General features: G+C 41.9%; 1 protein-coding gene across 5 annotated transcripts in view; it reads right to left on the bottom strand.

Annotated features, from left to right (window-relative positions):
* Positions 1-15,894, bottom strand: part of SPATA13 (spermatogenesis associated 13) — a 48,317-nt gene that overhangs the window by 12,952 nt on the left and 19,471 nt on the right. For 3 of the 5 annotated variants that reach the window (XM_086739511.1, XM_086739512.1, XM_086739513.1), the window contains 5 exons: positions 6,289-6,425; positions 5,641-5,820; positions 4,386-4,571; positions 1,016-1,195; positions 141-373 (listed from right to left, as the gene is read on the bottom strand). In XM_086739511.1, the coding sequence (XP_086595637.1) occupies positions 141-373; positions 1,016-1,195; positions 4,386-4,571; positions 5,641-5,820; positions 6,289-6,425 (916 nt within the window). Of the gene's footprint in view, positions 1-140; positions 374-1,015; positions 1,196-4,385; positions 4,572-5,640; positions 5,821-6,288; positions 6,426-8,842; positions 9,006-15,894 lie in introns of those variants that run through there. The other 2 variants (XM_086739514.1, XM_086739515.1) reach the window with 2 other exon arrangements.

Genomic DNA, 15,894 nt, shown 5'->3' with positions numbered 1-15,894 from the left:
ATCTAGTAGGGAGCTCCTGTCTATAGAGGTCAATGGGAGTTTTGTTCCTGATCTCAAAAGCCTCAGTGTTGTGTCACCCAGAAAATCTGAGTAATTAGGTGTTATTACTATTACAACATTTGTTTTTTTCATTCTCTCACCTGTGCTCCTGAGTGGTGTATTTGAGCAATTCTGCAAGCTGCAAAGGGTATTTGCAGATTTTCTGAACGGGCGTGAGAAGAAAACCATCAATGGCAATGTCAATCATCTGCTGAAGCAAGCGACAGGCCTCAAAGAAGTGACGGTATTTGCCCTGTTTCATTAGTTTGGAAAGTTCAGTGCAGGCACTGGGATGATTGTTACAATACTCTGAATAAATAGCAAAGCCTTCTTGCTAAAAAAAAAAAAAAAAAAAAAGTCAAAGCTTTATTTGTCCATAAAAGAGGAAAGATGTTTTTATAACGTCTATTATATCTAATTAACCCATTTCCTGTATTGTTTCCGGGCTGATCAGCCTGAAAACTATACAGAAATCTACTTTGTAACTGCCAAAACTATGTACCTTCTTTGTCAGGACACAGAAATAGGCCTCCACAGGCCTCCATTGAGTCAGGATAATCAAACTCACTTTAAGAAGTACTTTTCTTTGGCGAAGACAGCTACAGGCTTAGCAAGTGTCTATCATGAACTCACAGCCTCTTTCCCCACCACCTATTTTCCTTATTTTCTTTAGGAAGTTTTTGCATGCCCAATATGAGATCACTGCAAATAGTCCAGCTCATATGTGATCATTACAGTTTTGAAAAGGAAACTTAAAATTGTGTACGAAGTAACATGCTTGCTAAAGATGAGGAGAAATCTAAACCATTTAAATAATTATTTAATTGTAAATTATCTTACATTCTAAAATGCCATCTATACACAGTTTAGTATTTGATAAGTATTTGTTACTAAAATTCCCTACTAACACAGTAACTTAGCATTTTCTTATCACGTTTTGTTAATTTCATAAATAAAATTGACTTTTGCAACGTACATGTTGAAGAAAACATGACCCTATTTCGCTTAGATGAGGTTCCTCTTTGTTGTACTGTTTCTCGAGATCCTTCAGAAACTTCCTTTGGAACTTGTAAATATCTTCAATATTTCCAAAAATGGTGCTTAACTGAGCTGTGGTGAACATTCCTGTATGTTTGCGACACTGCCGAATATAACCCTGGAAATGAAATTTTTAAAACTCTTTAGTTTGAAGATGTGAAAAGAAGTTCCACCCTGAACAAGCCCATCTGAGCTGGCAAAGCCCCTGCAATCTATGGGCAGGTGAGTGGTTTCCCAGCCACACAGACACACACAGATATGCAATTTCAGATTTGCATCTGAAATGTTTACACATTGGTTCTTGTCGTCCACCTTTTGTCTCACAGTACCATAAATGAATCAGGGAACCAGAAACCTGCCAACTGTGTAAAGCCCATTTGCATCTCCTTGTTATGACCACCCACCAAGCTGGAATTGAGCCCGGTGTAAGGCCCCATGTATGCTACTGCTTTAGCGGCCGTGGTTTTTTGTAGCAATTTCTGTGTGCCATAACAGTTCTTCTCTATGAATATCTCCGTGGATAAGGACAAACCCTAAAACAATGAATATAAAGACAACTTCTACCAGGGCTGAAGTACTGGTTCCTTAACCAGTAGGTAAGTGGGGCACAGTCTAAGCCAGAGAAGCAAAATGAAGAAACATATTATAATGCATTCAGAGTGCTGCTGTTTGGTAAAATCCATATGGTATTAGGTAATAGAATTGGCAAGACCACACATAAAAATACACTAACTTTTCCAGTTTTTTTCTCTTTACTTGTAAGAACATCACAAGGGTCCAGTTCCCTTTAATCATATCTAGTGTTAAGCAGATACACAACTGAGTCCTCTAGTTTTAAAACAGCCTCAGAGGAAATTCTGCTCTGCCATCAGTAACCGATATTAGATCACGTCAGCATTTACCTAGCTAAGAAGCAAAGGTACAACTGGAGGCCTCTTAGGGCTGAAATACACAGCAGCAGCTGCCACGCATGGCCAGCACGTCCTCAGGTTACCTGTTCCACAAAGCTGCACATGGCGAGGAGGATTTGGTGCAGGAGCTGGATATCCAGGAATAGCTGCTGTGCTCATACTCTCGTACCAGTTATGGCGCCAGGGCACACATGAGTGTGAAGGTTAACTGGAGTGATAGGGGTTATCTGCCAGGCTCCTCCATTTGTCTGCTTTCAGGCAGTTTTCCCTCCAATGTCTTTGGAAGCAGACAGCTGTAAAAGCCTTGCAATTGCTCCGGTGAGGTTTACCAGGAAGCAACCCTGAACGCTGCTGGCACTGTTATGAATGTTCCTGTCTCCTCCACAGCCATCTGCTCTGAGACCTGTGCAGTGGCTACGCTGCAAGCCAGCCACCACATTTACTACTGTTAGGAGGGTAACTCTGACAAGGAAAACTAATTCCGGTGCAGCTTTTGTAATGTGGTCTGCAGACACTTCTTGAATGTAAAATGTTTTTCTGGATATAGTCCAGCTTCATGATCCTGTCTGCACCAGCCCTAGTGATTAATTCTAGTGCAGAGCCTGTAAATTTGGATTACTATCTGCAACAGCTTTTCTGGCTTAGTCTTATTTGAGTATATTTTCAGCCCTATGTCCTGATTGCATCACCCTACACATTCACTCTAAGGAAAGCAGACCATCTCTACCCCATGTTGAACACGGAGCATCACTTCTCTACTTGGAAAATGCATGTTTGCTCTCTTGTACTAAACTCAGAGGCATGTCAGATTTAAAAAAAAAAAAAAACAGAGATATAGAACATGTGTATTAGAGAAAATTAATTATTACTATCAGTCTAAGAATTAATAGGTCAGTAAAATATGAAAGTCATCCTAGAACTTAGCTAACCAAGGCAGCAACACAGTTGCATGGACAAATTCCTCCCTGATCTTTTAGACACACATTCAAGCTTACTAGCTTAAGTAAACAGTGAATCTAAATGCAAAAACTTACATTTAATGTTTTAAAACTAGCCAATTAGCAAACAGGGGTTTTTTATTTTTTGTTTTCCCTTTTTTCTTTCTTCAAAATGCATTAAAAAGGCCCAATCTAAAAAAAAATAAATAAAAAAACACTGCTGTCTTGTCTACTTTGTTGTCTATGAAAGAATCTAGTGAGAAGTGGTGGACTAAAGGATGACAACATGACAAATAGTCCTGGTTCTGGCTAGGATAGAATTAATACTCACCTGAACTGGGAGAACTGGAGCTGGTGCCCCTATGGCTGGGGCACCCAGCTGGGATAATTAACTAATTAGCTAACAGCTGGGGTTAATTTACCCAAATTAGCCAAAGGGCTATTCCATCCCATCTGACATCATGCTCAGTATATAAGTGAGGAGGGTGCTGACAGGGGCCTCCTACTACTTGGAAGAAATTAGGTGTGGGGATTTGTTATAAGCCATTATACTGTATTTGTTTTCCATCACTGTTTTGTTTTCTTCTGTTATTGCTGTTAAATTTACTTTTTGTTCAACCTCAACCCACGTGGTTTTGCTGGGGTTTTTTTTGTTTACTAATTTTCCCTTCTGTCCCACTGGAGGGTGGGGGGGAGTGAGAGAGAGACTGCGTAGTCTGGTCCCGATGGGGGCTGAACTACGACACAAATACAGAGAGATACAGCAAACCAAGGGTACAAAGAATATTTTGGTAGGTTGCTTAGCACCCTTCCAGATGCTAACCACAAACACAAGTCAAATACAGGTCAAGTGTGTCACAGTCCAAGTCAGAAGAGGCAAACTTCAGTGAAAAGTATTAAGAAGCTTCCTGTCCAAGTGTGGGCCTCCAGCAGAAAAAACTCACATTTCATGGTTCAAACAAGAAAGGTAGTTCTAAAACACCCTTAAAGACTTCTTCATAGCTTCTAAGCATCCAGCAAAAATCTCTTTATCGAACAAAACAAACAAACAAAAAAATCTCACTCAGCAAGCATTCTTTTTGCAAGTTACTTTCAAAATGTTTTGTCCCTGAACTGTAACTTATTTTATTAAAGTTACTGAAAGTTTTCTATCTAACCCAAGTGGTAAAAAGTTCTAAATAAACTGTACTTCCTTCTCTCATTATTATGGAAATAGCAGTCAGATAAGCAAGGCACTTTTTCCATGTCAAAAGTGGAATGCCTTTTTTTTAAAAAAAAAGGAAGTGGTGCCTTGTGGCAGTCAGCAGAGGAAAGCCGTAAGAGAAGGGTCTGACCAACAGCCTGAGAAGTACAACTGGGAATATTTTGATACAAGAAACCACTCCGGTTCTCAACTTATATGGGATGTTTTGTTCACATTAATTAGGTCAGCAGAATGCACTCAGCTTAAAACACGTACCTCACAGATGTCCTTGAGATGCTTGATATAGACTCGTTCTGTGTTCATAATTTCCTGTATAACGTTGGTTCTCATCTGATCCTTGTTTTCAGCTATTTTCTGACGATGCTTGCTAATATCTGCATCTTGTTCTTCATCCTGGATACTACTACAATTTTCTGGCACTTCTTCCTGATTAACTCGCAGCTGCAGCCAGAGCAAACAAAGCAAACTAGAGAAAGGCAGCAAACTTTTACAAAATGTGATAAAACTGTTATAAACTTCTTACAATTAAGAGAGGACTTGCTACAGAAATGTTCCCATTCTTACCTCACAGAGAGGGTTCAATGACAGGATTTATCTCATTGCTCCCACTGTATATTCAAATAAAGTGTTGATATTTCTGTCTGGTTAAATACATGGCTTTCTAGTCGCAGTATGAGAGATACCATGTTGTGTTGCCTGTGTATTTTTCAGACCTAAGCTTATTTCTGACCCTTACTAATAGTTTATGTGTTATTTTGGCTAAACCTGCATATGGGTAAAAATTACAAAAGTAAACAACTCAAACACTTTTAGTTTCCCTCTGCCCCAGTTCCCCGTCTGTATGATGTGGATAACAGCACCTCTTTTTTCGAGTTTTGTCTGATTGTCCATGTTGGCTGAAGATCTGGGAAGGGCAAAGGTGGGAACCAGCTATTGCACTTTGTGTAGTACTTCATATAGTGTGGCCCAAGCTTCATTACAGGCTCTCAAAAATACTTCAAAATTAATTTCTAAAACATAGTTCCATTTTATACCTTTCGAGAGTTATAGTCATTAATCTCGCTGAGTTCTGACTGGGGAGTTAAACTGTGAACCAGATTCCTACACAATGTTGTGGTAATAAATTCAGCCCTATTTTACCAAGAAATTCCTGCAGTATAGCTTTCCTCGCTCCCTCATGAAAACTGCTGCATCCTCTCCATATACACTGATTTCTCCTGGTTGAGCTTTTTGCTGCCCTCATTTCTGCTTGAGAAATTCCTTTGGTTACAAAAGGAGCACACAAAGGAAGAAGCGAGAGTAAAAGGTGTCCAAGGAGCTAAGGGATCTTGCGATGCGATCCTCTATTGCTTTTTTCCTTGTGAAGTCATTAGGAGTTACACCACTGATGTTCAGACACAAAGATGTTGAGGATCAGGCCCTTCACTTAAATTTAATGCTATGACCACTGCGGTTGCACTCTGCTACGAATCTCGTGTAACAAAGGTGCAAAAGCAAGAGAGTTACTCACCCTGACAAAGCTAGCTGGAAACCAGGCTTCCTTGTCCTCATTTCTTCCCCACCACCAGTCTTTGTTGGAAGCTTCTAGAACTCTAATGACATCTCCAGCTTTGAAGCCCAGCTCTTGATCATCCATAGTCACATGGTCCCAGAGAGCTTCTGCATAGACAATGCTGCCATCGCTTATCAGCTGAAATAGCAAGAAAATGAGGTTGTGAAGGACAAAAGATAAACAATGAGCTGTTTAGAAATTACTAGAAGATCAAAATATCTCACTAGAGTGCCCATGATTACTCCTATTACAAGATAAAACTAAAATTATGGATTTTCAGTAACCTATGGATATACTTATTAGAACAAGTAGAGTCCTACTCCAGAGCAGTTACATAGGCTAACGAGTTATGCTCCCAGTGAAGAACTAGTCACTGTGCTCTTCCCATGGTATCTGCCCTTGGGCCCTGCCAGAGAGCCCGCTGGGGAGGGGGAGAGTGAGAGAAACTGTGTGGTAATTCGGGCTAAACCATCACACCATGGCTGCTGGATTCTTTGCTATGCTGGTAGCTGCCATCGCACTTTTTATTAATGTGAAACCTCAGACCTGTGGAAAACGCCTCCCACCCACCCCGTCATTACAGCAATGCAAAGCCCAGGACATTACCTCATTAATTGCCAGCTGTTCCCCTCCGGGCTGCAGGTACCTGGGAGTGGCTTGGCAGAGCTCCTCATAACTGTAATCTTCCTCACTGCCATTGTCATCAACTAAGGCCGAAGACTCAGTCCCACCATCTGCAGCAACTAAAACAAAGGTGCAACAGCTGTTTGTTTCATCATTTTTGTGATTCCCCAAAAAAAAACAATGCAAGAGGAATTGCTGAGAAGTTGCTTTTGTTGTCACAAATATAACAATAACAGCAGAAGTGGAGGACAACAGAGCTCTCAGGAAAAGTGCTTTTCCGCCATGAAATACTTTTACTCTTCTTCATAATCTTCTCCCTTAGCAGCTGATGAAACTGAGAAATTCTCCTTTTTGTGCACGAAAAATAGAACCACAACCATTATTTATTGTATTTTTTACCCAGAGGAAATCTCAGATGACCTGAATCAGAAGGGCGATCTCCATGCTGTTTCCCACACGGCAGATAAGTGAGCTCATCAGTTCAGAGGGGGCCACTGCCAGTCCCAGGCTGGGTGCTGTCACACCGTCACATCCCCTGCAGGGATGTCACAACGGGACATCTCTGTACCCACCCATCCCTGAGAGGGGTGGGCAGCCCATGCCACAGCCCCTGCCCTGAGCTGGCTGCCGCCACTTCTCCCAGGTGGGGAGGCCCAAGGGGACAGGGAGTCCGGACTGGGCATTGCCTCAAATCACAAAAAAATCTTGGTTTGACAATTGTACATTTCCTGACCAAAGAGGCAGCTTTGTAAAGAAACACAGGCCAGAACTAAGACGGGCTTCATCTTACTACACAGCCACATAAACCAAGAGAATCGTCATCAAAGTGACTGTCACTATGCACATGTACATCTGCAGTTACTGTATAAAACGGTAAAACCCATTTGGGGTACGTCACTGGGTGCTAGATCCTTTTGGCGATCATCTCTGTCCTGGCAGATGAAGAGGACTGGGGAGATCTCAGGACCAAGTAATACTGACTGACTCACGTCCACACCACTCAGTGCTAGACCCCTTCAGAGAATGTTTGCCTTTGAAAGCCAGCTGTAATGTTCAAACAGATCAGAGCATAAGCTAGTAATCAAGAAGCGTTTGTGACCAGTGGCCCAGTACTTGAGTGCACTCTCTGGTCTTTGTTAATTTATCCCTAAAGATTTATTCCTACAGCAAGCTCAAGCTGTGAATAACTACAGAGTCCAAAGATTATACAGAGCTCAAAAATCCAATAAAAAACAAAAAGCAAAAAATAATAAAAAATTCATAACAGTCTGCTAGAACTGAACTCTTTTTCTAGTGGTTACTGTGTTCCAGGTAAGTTGTCCCACAGCCTGCAGAGTGTCTTCTCATTCCCCACGGCCTGGGAAAGGAGCTTTAGGCTGAGTTATTGAACCTGTCACTTCCAGCTAGCAGCACGGTCGAGCAGCTGGACCCTGACTCTGCCTCTTCTCTGCCCTGCTTCAAGCCTGGGTACCGCCTTCCTGCACAGCTGTGGGCTCCGGATGGCTGAGAGTTGCAAAGAGATGACTCCTGGCTTTACTCCACATATACCTACACAACTGACAGGCACGCTGGCACCTATCCATGATTTCCATATCTCCCTACCTTATAGGGAGAAACACTTCAACCTCCTCCTCATGGATGCTCATATCATTACTAGCCTCTTTGGTCATTTGGGTGTTAATTTGCAAGAGAGATCAAAGCTGATTACTGCACAGATTCACTAAAAGATTTTTCTTTCCTTTAAAAGTGGAAAAATATGGCATAGTCAATGTAACAGAACATGGCTATTCAACCGTTCTCTTCTACTTCCCAGCATTTTAAATATACACTCACATCAACAGTATAATCTGCCTAACCAGAGAAGATGCAGAATCTCTATTTAAAAAAACAAGTTTTTTTTTTCCCTACAGACTCATAAATCTGAACACTGATTTTAAACTTTTAAAATACATCTTGTGAAACTTACTGCAACTGCTTTATTAAAAAAAACCTGCAAATAAATAATTCATGAAATAAATTTTCAGCTTATAAAGCAACATTAAAAAAAATTAATCCCAGTGATCCTTTATACATCTCCACTGTACTATCAGTACTGCCTGTTGGTTTGTTCCAGTAACAACAGCACATCAAAACAACCTAATTCATTTGGCTCCACATGAAAAATGACTGCAATTTTGGGACTGATAACTGTTGATTATTCTGTACCAAATCAACAAGCTTACATTGTCTTTGTAGTTAGACTCAAGCAAAAATCAGTCGCTTGCATTCTGCATCTATTTCTCTACTGTTTACAGACAGAAATATTAGAGGTAGCAGTGGGCTTTCCTGATCGCTCCAATGGGATGCAAAAACTTAAAAGACAGCCTGGGAGTGACTCTGATCTCCTGGCAGCTTCGTCACCGGTGTAAGGCTGCAGGCTCCCATGGATGACACAGTACGAACGTGATCAGAATCAGCCCCCCTGACTGCCACAGTTTATTAGTTCAATCTAAAAACAATGTAAAAAATAGAGAGAGAGAAAGCATGTTCTACTCACACGTACCCATCTGAAGGCTTTCCAGACTCCAAAATCGTGCCATTCCCCCCCTGGCTACCATGCTGCCGTCAGACTTGCCCCCTTGACAAGGGTTTGACCTCTAACAGGTGATGCTCGGTCCTGAAGAGCTGGCGCAGGATCACAAAAGGCTTCAAGCTACCGACCGTGCAGAGAAACAGCCTGTTCGCTGCCTTCAGCTCCCGGCCGTGCCTCTGAGGCTGAGCCCAGCTGGGAACTGCCAGCGGCGCGCTCACGGCTTGCTGACATCATGGGGTGCCCTTAGGGAGGAAGTTCCAGAAAAGAAACAAAAAACTGGCTGCCTGGCCGCTGTGCCCACGGCTGCCTGCGCTGCCCAGACTGCTCCCAAAGTGCCTGAGTGTCTCGAACGCAGCAAGCCAAGGAGTACATTTGTTTTTCATTAAAGCAGCTTAATGTGATTTCAATCTATATTCAAATAACTGCAATTCAAAGAGAGAGACTATTTGGTTGGGAGCTAGGAGTTCCTTGTATTCCAACACTGTTCAGAGTATCAGTCTATCTTTGTTACATTATACCGATTAAAATCCTAGTAGAAGTAAACAATGAAGGTATTTTTTGCAAGGCTATTGAAACTTCTCTTGCTTCACAGGCAAATGCTGAATCATTATTTGGGGCACAAGGAGCTGAAGTGTTAAGGCTGCAGCAGACTGCTCCCAGGAAAAGAGGGGAAGACGGATTCATTTTCTCACTCAAATGACAAACTTAATTCAGCTGCTCCAGAAAATAGGCAATGAAGCAGGAAAGCACCCAAACAGTCCACCTTTCACTGGGACCAGTGACCCAGGCAGAGCACAACCTCATTCATTCACCGAGGGCCAGTATTTACTGCCCGTACATCTGCATCCTCCTGCAGTGAAGCTGGATCCGTTCAGGCACTGGAAGCAAAGGCTTCCATCAGCGGAGTGCAAAGCCTGCTGCAACCTGCACTTGTACACAGCACTATATTTACAGTTTGGAAAGCTCCATAATCTTTATGGCTCATTCTTTACCTGCAAACTGCACTGCTCAGCTGAGCCTGTCCTTTAACTGGGGACTGCCTCCTCCAGGGACGTGGTCACAAAACCCCGGAGGCATTTCTGCACACAGCGACCTCTCAACACCCACTGAAATCACATGGTTTCCCCTAGCACTGCCTCAGACGGAGAAGGAAAGGCCAAACACTGCCCTGCAATATTAATGCCATCTTCCTACAAAAATCCAGACTGCGCTGCACTGCACAGGAGCCTGACGGGAACTCCCTTCTGAATCCCCAAACTTCCCTATTACTTCCTGCTGCAAGGACACTTGTTGGATAACACAGTAAAAATAAGATACCACATATTATAAAATATTTATACACAGCCCCACACATTTTCCTCAGCTCAAATCATTAAAAAAAAACCCAACCCAGCAAACCAAAGTGACACTGAAGTGCTAATGATTCTGAGACCTCCAGGTGAAGGCTCCATGCTTTTAATCAGCCAGAGCACAAGCTCTCTGCCTTGTCAAACACCTACCTGCAGGGAAATAACAGCTGAACTGACAAAGGAAAACAAGATCAAAACCCACACAGCTCTTCTAGAAGATACATGAAAAATAATCTCTGAAAAGTAGTCATTTGGTTTGATTTTTGCAGAATGGACTGCGTGCTTTTGCCCAATGATGAACCCAGTGCCACCGTGGGATGCTGCCGGGAAGGGGGGGATCCCTCCTCTGCACAGGCACATCTAGCAACTGTGCAGCCACAAACTGAACCACCACAAAAGCACTTGTGAGCTGGTGTTGGGTTCATTTCCTCGCTGGATCAGCCGGGGACAGGAGGAGGCACAGGCTGTCCCTTGTAGTTGCAGTCCACAGTGACACTGTGGACTCAGCACGCTGAGCTGGCTTACCCACCATGCGAGGCACTCTGAAAAGGCTGTGGGTAGCACACACTAAAATACTAAAACACTAAAACTAAGCGCTAGGTCACCCGCCTTGAGAAAATCCAGTTCCAGATACCCCTCTGGTACCACAGGACCCTCCACCCTCGGGCAGACCAAAAGTCCCCCCCCGCTGCTCTGACAGCAGCCAGTAGCAGATGGCCAGGGAAGAACATAAAAATAGATGTGGCATGTAATGGCATTTTTCTGATGTAGTTTCCTAAATTCCAGCCATCTGCAGATCAGAGTCAGATCCCTCCTGGGGCAGAAGTGATCTCTTTGTGTTTAATGAACTGAATTTTTCAAACCACTTTCTGAGCTTCTGTAACCTTTTGAGATGTGAAATATCATGTTTAGCACTTAGTTTTAGAGTGTCAAAACTATCTTTTATTTTGAACTTGCTATCTGACGATTTCATTTGGTGCCCTTCAGTTCTTACATTATTGGAAATAACTATTATCTGTTAATTTTTCCTATGCCAATCAGACTTCTATTTCCCTATTGTCCTTTTTTTTTCCAAACAGCAGAGCCCTAGCCACATTAATCATTCCTCACACAGAGACATCAAGTAGGTTTTCTTGCCCTTTTGCCTTTCTCTGTATTGTCCTTTGTAAAAAATGCCTTTTGAGGTGGAAAGGAACAGGGAGATGGCCCCCACACGCCACACCAGTGGCACAATTGGACTTTCTGTTCTGTTCTCTATTCACTTCTTACAGATTCCTGCCCTTTTATTTACTGTTTTGACTGTTACTATGCACTGAACTGACACTTCAATTATCTGTTAGGATTGCAAGATCTCTTCCTGAATGGCAATATCCAGCTCAAAGTCCATTCTTCTGCAAGCATACCAGGCTCGTGTTCCTCCACGTGCACTACCTTGCATTTATCAACACCGAATTCACCTGCCACCAGTGCAGTGCATTGTGTCTTGGTACTGTGAAATCCTTCTGCAACTCTGTTCAAGCAGTTTGTGCTTTTACTCCCGTGAATAATTTGGCACACAAGCATGAATTATACTGTCATTCTATACCTCCCTTCCCACATTATTTCTGAAGACACTGAACATTTGACTCCACTTGTCAGCTCCCTCCTTAAGAAAACCAACCGCTTTCCTCTTCTCCGTTACTCAATGCTTACTCGCTTGTTAAAGCATGGGAGGATCTTCCCTCTTATCCCAGACCTCTATTAAGAGACATTTGTAAGAGATCTTGTCAGAGGCCTTTCGGAGATCCAAGTAACCTATACCTACTGAATCCCCTTGGTCACATCTTCAGGGATTTTTTTTTTCAGAAAATCTAATCCGTTTGTGGGGTACAGCTTTCCTCTACATAGGGCACATGGACTCTTCTTCATCATCGTAAGGGTCCACCAGTCTGTTGATGTTACTCTCTGTTAAGAGTTTCTAAGTCCTAAATACATTCTTTATATATTCTACGTACTATTATGTCAGACTTACTGGTCTACTGCTCACTGGATCCCTCCTGATACTTCTTTATAAATGGTTATCCCATCGCTACCTTCTGCCTTGTACTGAGGCAATTTCTGAGGAATGAATTCCATGCTAAGGCAGTAGCTCAGCAATTTCACTCTTAGATCCCTTTAGAAGTCTTGGTTCAGGCCATCTGCCACTATTCATTTAGTTACTCTAAAACTTTTACTGACATTTTGAGACAGATCCTTATCTAATGTGAGCTCAGGTTTTATTTCTCAGTCACTTACAAGGCCTACAAACTGTCAGTAGTCTACTGGTTTCTCTTTTTTTTTTTTAAAAAAGATGTAATTTTTGTATATTTAGCAAATTGCTTCTACGTTCCTGTAGCTTTATATCAAAATTGCTAAAGATTTTTTTTTTTCTATTTGGATACAAGTCAACAATCTGAAGGACGCCTTTTAAAAATTTTTTCTTCTGATACATTCTTTTCCCTTGTGTTTAATGATAGAACCCTTTTCTGGTGTTTCCAAATTCTGTTTTGACAGGTGACATGAATTTGCTTTAAGCATCTAATATGCTGTCTTTGAACACTCTCCGTGTTGCCTGTGAGCATTCATCACCTTTTTCTGCTCCTTTAAATTCCTTTGTTAGATAAATGACTTCGTGCTTTTATTTACCTTCCCTCTTTTAAATTAAAACACATACTGTATTGGATTTTTTTACTCTTCTCACCTCTGCAAAGATATTGGCTCAGAGTGCATTACGCACACAGAGGGCAAGACTCCTTGTCTGTATTTGGTCAATGAACTAAATTACCTGAATTAACCATTTCTTCCAATCGAGGTCACCTAGCTTAGCTTAGAAGTCTATACAGTCAGATGAGACACAGCCCACCCTTACAGAGTAGCTCTTACGTGTGATCCTACACACACCTCAGGAGCAGTTCAAGAATGGTTTCCCTTCCTCTAAGTTTCCTCATTAGCTGCACTGAGGAGTTATTTATGATACACCTAAAAACACAGCACTGTGGCCTATTACAACGCTTAACCTACACGACATCAATTTAAGTCTCCTTTTATGACTGTGCTTGCTGCCCTTGAAACTCCTCTGGTTTCTGTGGTTTGCCACATTTACTATTATCATCCTGGTGGCTCATAATTTAATCATATCACTGTACTTTTTCCCATTTAGGCATGATATTTCACTCCACGGATCCTGCGACACTTGATGATACAGTCAGTTTGTTTATCTGATTTGGCTCTTAGTTTTTCTTTAATACATTAGAGATGCTTTTTCACTGGAACAGTCTTTTATTCCTATACGGCTTGCACAATGGTCATATGCTGGTTATGTTCCGCTAGTTATCTTCCTTCGACCATGTTTCTGACATATGCCATCTAGCTTCTTTAAAAATATCTTTGTTTCTCCATCTTACTTTTTAAACTTTCACTATTACTGGCAGGGTTGCCTGTTTTACTAAATATTTTTAAACAACATTTGTCCAACTGTTCCCGACTATTTCTTGCTTGAGTTTTGTCAGCGTCTGCCCTATCCTTCATTTGAGGATGCAGTGATCATTGACATCACCTGTAAGGGATGTTCTGTCCTATACTGTGTCTTATTTCACTTTGCCAGTTTTCCCCTAATTCTTTGTTTAGAAACTACTCCATAATCTCTTCATTTGCATGTCAGAAGTCTGCTTTTGTTTTGGTTTAGAAAACAAAGGATCTTTTTATTTCAAACATTCCTCGGTTCATAAATAATCTGTATCTCCCTCTTTTTAATACAAGTTTCTGCATTAAGCTGCCTGAAGGTAAAAAGCCTCTCTGTCTGAGACGGAGCATGGGACTGGCAGCACTTGGGGCAATTTTACCATCGGGCTCCCTGTTTTTTACCTTCTACTTGACAGCTTCAATTTTGCCTCCGGTGCTTGCGTCCTGTCCATCACATTCTCTCCTGCACCACCTGCCCCAAGCTATCACCTCCCGTCCGGATTCTCTAGGACTGCCACATGCTTCACGTGATGCACCAGCAGCTCCCAACACACTGCTAGGTCCTGTTTGCAGCATCAAGCCCATCTATCTGTGTGACTAATAATGCCACTGCACACCAGCATAGTTTTTCTCTTTTCCCATCAGTTAAAGAGTCCCATCCTTGAAAGGATCACATAGCCATCATCTTCTAGTCCAGAGGCTTTTCTGTCCCCAGCAACACTGGGTAGTGGATTTCATTATGCCCCTTCAGGTCTTATCCATGAGTCTTTCTGCCTCCCTGAACTTTTCAGACACCTTGGCCACAGAATACAGCAACCGCTGTATCTGAATCTGCGTTTCCTGCATATTGTCCTACTTACATCCTCACTATTTTGGGCTGGCAGAGCAAGGACAGGGTAGCAAGGAGATGGTAGCAAGCAGGAGATGGTAGCAAGCAGGGAACTGTTTTCTCTCAAGAAGTGATTAGTAACTTCTGTTTTTTTCACTTCCATGGCCAATAACCTATTTGGGGGCTGGGTTTTTTATTTGACTGGTGACAGGGATGGAGAACCTGAAAACTTCCTCTCCTGAACAGTCAGTTTGTTTGCACCTCAGTTCCTGAGCTGTGCTCCACACAGGCTGAAACCTACTCGGTTACCCAACCTTGATGAACTGGGAAAAGCTTTACGGTACTTAACATTGTAGGCAAACATCCAGGACAGGATACTACTTGAATTGAAGACATTTACATTTCTTAATCTAAATGCCAGAATACACATTTGAATGAACCATCTCAATCAGCAGGTATTGGTACAACTAAAACAGCTGACAGAGAAAGCCACCTCATCCAAAGGCAGTCCCTACTCTAACTTTCTTTGACTGCAATGGCTAGGGCCTCAGACCAGTTGTTTAAATGTAGATCCTTAGCACCATTTTAAGTATTTCAGATACCCTGCTGGCCTCCAGTTGCCGCTGAAGAAAGAAACAAGTCTCCCATAGGTCCTCTGTCATATCTGCCACACAATACCAGACCCTGAATCAAGCCCTAGTCCTCTACTGCCTCTAATGGGTGTTCTAATGTTTAATTCTTATACAGGTGCCTACATTTAGACTAATTTTAGGTGACTTAAACTTGAGCTGAATCCCATCCCGCCTACTCAGAGCAGAGCCTACCTAAAGGAATTCACCAATTAATTTTGCCAAATTCAAGTCCTACACCACAATATATAAAAAGATGGGTTAGTTTTTAAGATACTTATTGAAATTGCTGTATTGTGATAAATAGGTACTCCATTCACTATATTTTAAAACTTATAACTCTTTAAGCACAAGAGTAGCAATATAAGTCTCAAGGGAACTTTCCCTTACATGTTGGCTAGTTGTTAATCTGTCTCCTACAGTATGATGATCTACTGTCTTGTAATCGCTGTTTTTCTAAAAATTTACATCTCCAACTCTATCTCCCATTGTTATAAAAGTAGACGTGCAACGTATTAGGCTTTAGCAAGTAACTAAAATAAGATACCACCGGTTTTCAGTGCTTGGGTTTACAATTTCTTTCTATAATAAAGGGCTTTTGTGCTATCAAATTTCACTGTACATGAGCAAACAAAAAACTCTCACATGTTCAAAGACAAGGAAGTGCCTTGTGAAAGTAAGAGAAAAAGGAAAGAGATCAGAATGTGTGACACTAGTCACTTTATTATT

Source organism: Chlamydotis macqueenii, chromosome 1, assembly GCF_036417535.1.
Source record: "Chlamydotis macqueenii isolate bChlMac1 chromosome 1, bChlMac1.mat, whole genome shotgun sequence".
In the NCBI taxonomy this organism is placed as follows: domain Eukaryota; kingdom Metazoa; phylum Chordata; class Aves; order Otidiformes; family Otididae; genus Chlamydotis; species Chlamydotis macqueenii.
Note: the sequence above shows the minus strand (reverse complement) of the source record. Positions and strands in the feature narration are given on the sequence as shown.